This window comes from Salvelinus sp. IW2-2015, unplaced genomic scaffold, assembly GCF_002910315.2.
Source record: "Salvelinus sp. IW2-2015 unplaced genomic scaffold, ASM291031v2 Un_scaffold8719, whole genome shotgun sequence".
NCBI classification, from domain to species: Eukaryota; Metazoa; Chordata; class Actinopteri; order Salmoniformes; family Salmonidae; genus Salvelinus; species Salvelinus sp. IW2-2015.
In genome coordinates, this window is record NW_019949978.1 from 1 (window position 1) to 7,448 (window position 7,448).

General features: G+C 46.7%; 1 protein-coding gene across 2 annotated transcripts in view; it reads right to left on the minus strand.

Moving 5' to 3' along the window:
- Positions 1-3,034: 3,034 nt before the first annotated feature.
- Positions 3,035-7,448, minus strand: part of LOC112079624 (WD repeat and FYVE domain-containing protein 3-like) — a 5,536-nt gene continuing 1,122 nt past the window's right edge. The window contains exons 2-4 of one of the 2 annotated variants that reach the window (XM_024145519.2): positions 5,800-5,883; positions 3,693-3,870; positions 3,035-3,243 (exon numbers count right to left, since the gene is read on the minus strand). In XM_024145519.2, coding sequence (XP_024001287.1) covers positions 3,187-3,243; positions 3,693-3,870; positions 5,800-5,883 — 319 coding nt within the window. In that variant the 3' untranslated portion in view covers positions 3,035-3,186. The remainder of the gene's footprint in view (positions 3,244-3,692; positions 3,871-5,799; positions 5,884-7,448) is intronic. The other variant, XM_024145520.2, reaches the window with a different exon arrangement.

The following is a 7,448-nucleotide window of genomic DNA, read 5'->3' on the forward strand; positions in this document are numbered from 1 at the left end:
GAGTTGCTATGGTAACTGGACATTACAGATAGTGAGAACACTTTTGTAACCTGCCAGTTACAGTAGTGAGTCTACTGAGCACTGTTAACCTGAGCGCATTACAGTAGTGGAGTTACTATGTACCTGGACCATTACAGTGTGAGTCACTATGTAACCTGGCCATTCACAGGAGTGCGTTTGCTCTTTGGCACATATACTCACTGGTATATCTGCATACATTTGAACTTCTCAGACGCAGTAAGACAGAAAGGCAAGATCATTATGTACAGGCTGAACAGGAGGGGCCCCAGTATTGACCCTTGGGACGCCACACATAGCTAAGAGTGGGCGACAGCTCATTGCTCACTATGAACACAGTTGGGAGTTCTGCCTTCAAGGTATGATTTCATCATCTCCAGCATCGGGGAAAAGTTGAACCTGGACCCAATTTTGTGATGAGAATTTCATGGTTACACAGTATCAAAAGCTTTCCCTTATGTCCAGAAACACAGCCCCAACAACGCCCCCTTTGTCCATCTTGGACTTCACATTTTCCAGACAGAAAGCAGTTGGCCGTTTCTGTGGAGTGTTTCGCTTGGAAGCCAAACTGCACGGAGTGTAATGTGAAGGGCTGTTTGTTGAGGTGGCAATCAGTTTTCTGCTACACATTACTTTCGAACAACCTTTGACACCACAGGTAGTATGACCTAATGGGCCTTAAGTTACTCAATGTCAGCAGGGTCCGCCGATTAAGTGCCGTGATTATGGGACTTCATTACCCTTGGACCAACCCCCAGACCAATAGATGTGTTGGTGACCTTTAGTAATGGGCCATGAGTGACTCTTTTGTAGTTTTTAAAGAAAGGTAGAGTCCAGTCCAAACCATCTTTTGTTTAGAGTTCTTGTGTGAGCTAATCACCTTGTCCACTTTGGACTCAGAAACCTCCCTTATGATGAAGACAGGTTAGAGTGTCATTCACTAGCCACTGAGCCCAGAGGGGGGGGGGGGGGGGGGTAACCAGTGGAGGCGGTTCTGTGTCAGTACCCGACAGAGTCCAATAAGTAGGAATGAAGGCTAAATTGCTATTTGACTGCATCCTGTGTAGATGTGTTATTCAACCAATGATTCTAGTTCTTTTTGCCAAAGTGTTACTATGGTCTTTCCCTGTAACTTTTTTTAGATTCTCCAGATCAATTTAGAAAGTTCCTTTGCGTTCACCAATTTATGTTCTATAAAAAAGTTTGCCTTGCCGTGTCTGATTTCTTTATCACGCTTTATTTTCCTCAACATGGTAAACCACGTCGGTCATGCTCTAAGTTGGATCTTAGGGCTATTTTTAGGCATAATCTCGTTCTTTCATCAATTTCCAGATTCTCCTTTAGCCAAGGAAGAGTGCTTCTGTTTCGGCCCAGGTTTTGGATTTGATTTTCTTTAGGAAACCATTTATTGTAGTCTGGATTGGGTGGAATAGAAAAGGAACCTGACTACAGCTTCACGTCGGTATGGAAAACAAGAGAGTCATTCAGTTAATTCTTGCGTTTTTCTGTTCTCTCTCTCTCTTATCCTGGATCTAGTCATGGAGGAATGCGCTGTATATCCATTCTTATTTTCCTAAAAACTTCTAAGGCATCTCTTGTTCATTGCTTTGTCCTGTAAAGTTAACTTGCTAGGATCTATACCTTAGACTATTGCCTTTAATGCTTGCTAACGCTTTGTAGATACGCCGTTATGCTTTGTAGCTGTGATCAATTCCAATTTTTTTACAAATGTCATTAATATAATACTATGCTTGATATTTGGCTTTCTAAGACCAGTCCTTGCCTTAGCCGCTAAACACATCTATACTCTATGGCACATGGTTCAACTGTAGGCTTTTGCTATTGCTAATATCTCTGGAGTAAAATAAACATTTTAATGGGCTAATTGAATTCATTTTTAATGAATTATTCATGTTTTGATCATTGAGTATACAGAGGAGAACAGGAGGGTTCAGAGGAGAAACAGGAGGTTTCAAGGAAGAGGAGTTATAGAAGCAGGAGGGTTACAGAGGAGAAACAGGAAGGCGCTTTTACAGAGGAGAACAGGAGGTTTACACGAGGAGAAACAGGAGGGTTTAACAAAAAGGAGGGTTAAGAGAGAGAGAGGTTTACAGAGGAAGAAACAGGAGGAGGTTTACAGAGGACAAACAGGGTCTACAGAGGAAGAAACAGAGGGTCTTACAGAGGAGAACAGGAGGGTTCTACAGCAGGAGAAACAGGAGGGCTTACAGAGGAGAAACAGGAGGTTTACAGAGGGAGAAACAGGAGGGTTTACAGAGGAGAGAAACAGGAGAGGTCGTACAGAGGAGAACAGGAGGGTTACAGAGGAGAAAGAGGAGGGTTTACAGAGGGAGAAACAGGAGTTTTGTAAGAGGAAAACAGGAGGGTTTAAGATGATCATTGTTCATTTTTATAAGAAAGAAAGTCCAGATTATTCTTCTCTGCTCTGTGTGTGTGTTGTGTGTGTGTGTGGTGTGTGTGTGTGTGTTGGTGTGTGTGTGTGTGTGTGTTGTTGTGTGTGTAGTTGTGTGTGTGTGTGTGTTGTGTGTGTGTGCTGTGTGTGTTGGTGTGTTGTGTGTGTGTGTGTGTGTGTGTGTGTGTGTGTGTGTCTCTAGCCCAACTGTCTGTATCCTATCCTGCATCACAGCTACCGCGCATGCACGAAAAATTAAGGCCAACAGTAACTCACACCAGACTCCTCTAGTAATTTAAAACCTGTCAATACGGATTATTTTCCTTTATGTACAAAGAACATCAATTCATCGAGTTTATTAGGGCGGTTAATCCAGTCCTGCTGCAGAGAGATTGTTTATGTTTGTGATGTGAAATTAAATGTGTGATGAGGTAAATGTTTTAAGGTAAATGGACTTATAATGATCTGACATCTGTCCTGTGGTTGTGTGTGTGGTTGTGTGTGTGTGTGTGTGTGGTGTGTGTGTGTTGTTGTGTGTGTGTGTGTGGTGGAGAGAGAGAGACCTCTGTCTGTCTCCCTGCCTGCATCCACCCTCACCTCAGGGCCATAGGCTGCAGGGCCTGGAGGCCAGCCTCTCAAACATCCTCTGCAACGGTGGGTGTAGGCGGATTTCCTCGTCTCCCAGGGCCAGGCTGCAGCGCTGCAGTTTAGTCTACTGTGTAGACCTGCTTCACACAGGATCTGCTGGCTTTTCCTCACTGTGGACCACAGCTGAGGATGTTAGCTACTGCTAGCTGAAGGTCAAGAGCATGCTGGGTAGGGAGGGAGGGAGGGAGGGAGGAGGAAAGGAGGGAGGGAGGGAGGGAGGGAAATGAATTGTTAAGTTTCGGTTTCTTTAACGTTTGTGACAGACAAGCTGAAACCTTGGAGCATCTTGTTGAAGTGTAACTCTTTGTCATATAAAAGGTATAACTAGTGTTATGATACAGTTATGATACAGACAAAGAGTATAAATAACTAGTGTTATGATCCAGCTAAACCAGGAAGATACACAGATATTCAGAGATGTACAGTTCTTGGGGAGGAAATGGAACTCTTGTACAAGAGATGCTGAATAAAGTTTTGTTCCTCATTTGGACTAAGAGGAAATGGTAGTAAACTTTATTCCATTTTACCGACTAGTATCGCTGAGAGAAAGCGACACATTCATCCTGAGGCCAGGACACGAGAAGTGGGTGTGGCCTCCTCGGCACTTCCTTACCTCTGGTTGGCTGTCGGAGCTGACGGAGGCCAGCAGGTCCAGCATGGCTAGCCCCGCCCCCGGGTGGATGACCACCGAGTCCGACGAGGAGGAAGAGGTGGCCAGTTGTAGTTTCATGTTCAGGTCCGTCAAGGCTCTGACCCCTGCAGGGGGGCCTGATGTGCCCTGGTAGCCGTGCCTGTGTTTTCAGTGACAGTAAGTTACTAGTTAGTGACAGTCAACAGTTTCCCCCGTGTGTATCAAGAATGATCCACCACCCAAAGGACATCCAGCCAACTAGACACAACTGTGAGAAGCATTGGAGTCAACATGGGCCAGTATCCCCTGTGGAACGCTTTCGACACCTTGTAGAGTCCCATGCCCCCCCCCCGACGAATTGAGACTGATCTGAGGGCAAAGGGGGGTTGCAACTCAATATTAGGAAGGTGTTCTTTGTGTTGGCTATACTCAGTATCTATTGGGAACTTTATAAATAAAGTGATGCCAAATTATTGTGGGGTTGAGTCCGATGAGAAGGAAAATATCATCCAGAATTGATATCCTAATCTTTCCTTTCAAAGAAATCATGGATAAAAAATAAATAAAAAAACACCTATTTTGCTAAACTCTGGGATTTTTTACTTTGAAAACTGAAATGTTGATTAACGAAGTGTCTCTGTAAAAGTGGTTAAAACATGAAGAGATGAAACACGAGAGGTTTAAAGGGTAAGTCAGTTTAGAGTTTGACTCTGACTGGACACTGATTCCCACCCAGGCCTGTATTCATTTAGTTAGAGAACAACAGCCACGTTGATGCTGTCATGGAAATGATACAAACGGTGGGTTGGTTTCCTCTACAGAGCAGTGAGGAGAGAGGGCTTAAAGGAAGGGGTCAGCAGAACCAGGATGAAAAGAGAGAGAACAAAGAGAGAGTAGAGAGGGCTTAAAGGAAGGGGTCAGCAGAACCAGGATGAAAAGAGAGAGAACAAAGAGAGAGGAGAGAGAGAACGAGAGGGAGGGAGAGAGAACGAGAGGGAGGGAGGGAGAACGAGAGGGAGGGAGAGAGAACGAGAGGGAGGGAGAACGGAGGGAGGGAGAGACGAGAACGAGAGGGAGAGGAGAGGAGGAGGGAAACGAGAGGAGGGAGGGAGGGAGAGAGAGAAGAAAGAGGTCAGAATGCAGAGAAAAGAGGAGTGGAATTCACATGACATAGCAGCAATAGCTGACATAGGGGTGAGAGGGAGAGCAACATGGCATAGCAGCAATAGCTGACATAGGGGAGAGAGGGGAGAGCAACATGGATAGCAGCAATAGCTGACATAGGGGAAGAGGGGAGAGCAACATGGCATAGCAGCAATAGCTGACATAGGGGAGAGAAGGGGGAGAGCAACATGGCCATAGCAGCAATAGCTGACATAGGGGAGAGAAGCAACATCATAGCAGCAATAGCTGACATAGGGAGAGAGGGAGAGCAACATGCATAGCAGCAATAGCTGACATAAGGAGAAGAGCACATGCATAGCAACTAGCTGACATAGGGGGAAGAGGGAGAGAGCAAGCATGGACTGGAGGAAAGAGAGAGTAGCATGACATGAGCAACAGCAACAGCAATAGCTGACATAGGGGAGAGAGGGAGAGCAACAATGCATACAGCAATAGCTGACATAGGGGAGAGAGAGCAACATGCCATAGCAGCAATAGCTGACATAGGGGAGAGAGCAACATGACCATAGCAGCAATAGCTGACATAGGGTAAGATAGCTACATGACATAGCAACACTAGCTGACATAGGGGAAAGAGAGGAGAGAGCAACATGACATAGGGGAAAGAGAGAGTAGACATGACATCGCAGCAACAGCTGACATGAGAGTAGTGCATGACACAGAAGCAATAGCTGACATAGGGAGAAGAGAGAGTAGCATGACATAGCAGCAATAGCTGACATAGGGGAAAAGAGGAGAGAACAACATGACATAGCAGCAATAGCTGACATAGGGGAAAGAGAGGAGAGAAACACATGACATAGGGGAAAGAGGAGAGAACAACATGACATAGCAGCAATAGCTGACATAGGGGAAGAGGAGCGAATAGCGGGATGAGAAGAGGAGTGCAGAGCGCAGTAGCTACCTCTTCCTGGCGAGCGCTGGCGTACCCCAGGGGGATGGCAGGGAGGTCTCGTGAGTGAGGCAGGGGGGAACCTGCTCCGCACGACTGAACAGCACAACACACACACACATTCAGGACACACACACACACGCAGACAAACATGGATGGACAAGAGTAGCACACAGCCCAAACACACAGCCAGGCAGTGCCAAAGATTAGAGGAGAAAAAGAGAGAAAGAGAGGAAAGAGAGAAGAGAGGAAGCTGTTAGAAGGCTGAAAGAGAAGAGCGCTCAGAGCATAGCTAGCTAGCACCTACCAGGAGGCTAATGCTACCAGAGGCTGCTACAGCACACTACCAGGAGGCTAATGCTAAGCACGCTACCAGGAGGCTAATGTACCAGGAGGCTGCTACAGCACACTACCAGGAGGCTAATGCTACAGCACGCTACCAGGAGGCTAATGCTACCAGGAGGCTGCTACAGCACACTACCCAGAGAGGCTAATGCTACCAGGAGGCTGCTACAGCACTACCAGGAGGCTATGCTACAGCACGCTACCAGGAGGCTAATGTACCAGGAGGTGCATACCCACTTACCAGGAGATACATGCTACATGTACGCAGGAGGCTAATGCTACCAGGAGGCTGCTACAGCACACTACCAGGAGGCTAATGCTACCAGGAGGCTAATGCTACAGCACATGCATAGCTAGCTAGCACGCTACCAGGAGGCTAATACTACCAGGAGGCTAATGCTACCAGGAGGCTAATGCTACCAGGAGGCTAATGCTACAGCTACATGCATGTGAAGGTTTGGTTACACTCTACACCAATGTTTCCCAATCCTGGTCCTGCGGGGGGTTGATTATTTGAATCCTCTGTATAGTGCTAGGGGCAAATACCAAAATGTGTGCCCCCTTTGTGGTACCCGGGACCATGTTTGGAGAGGCCTACACAACAGTGTGGTAGGTAAAAGCTCTTCATTCACAAGGCAGCATAGCCCAGTCAAAACTGCCATGAGCCGTATTGAGGTATGCGAGAGTCCAAGTGAAGTCACTGTTATGCGTCTCAGAAGTGATCGATTGAGAGGAACTCAATGTGTTGAGCTGTGGGGTTCCTTTGCATCACAGGCTACTGCAGATTGGGGACTTGTTCGTCGGAGCTTCGAAATGTCATGGGGATGGATTTTCAAGTCCGTTTAAAGAACAAATTGTTATTTACAATGACAGCCTACCCCGGCCAAACCTGGGCCAATTGTGCGCCGCCCTATGGTACTCCCAAGATCACAGACGGATGTCATACAGCCTGGATTCGAACCAGGGACTGTAGTGACGCCTCTTGCACTGAGATGCAGTGCCTTAGACCGCTGCGCCACTCGGGAGCCCATTGTAGAAATCACTCAAACAACCATTGATTTGGGGTTAAGAGAACCATCTTCCCTAGACTCCTTTTGACCTGTTTAACCAAACCACTGACCTGTTGAGGGAGTCAATCCCTGACCTATTGAGGGAGTCAATCCCTGACCTATAGAGGGAGTCAATCACTGACCTATTGAGGGAGTCAATCCCTGACCTATAGAGGGAGTCAATCACTGACCTATTGAGGGAGTCAATCACTGACCTATTGAGGGAGTCAATCACTGACCTATTGAGGGAGTCAATCCCTGACCTAT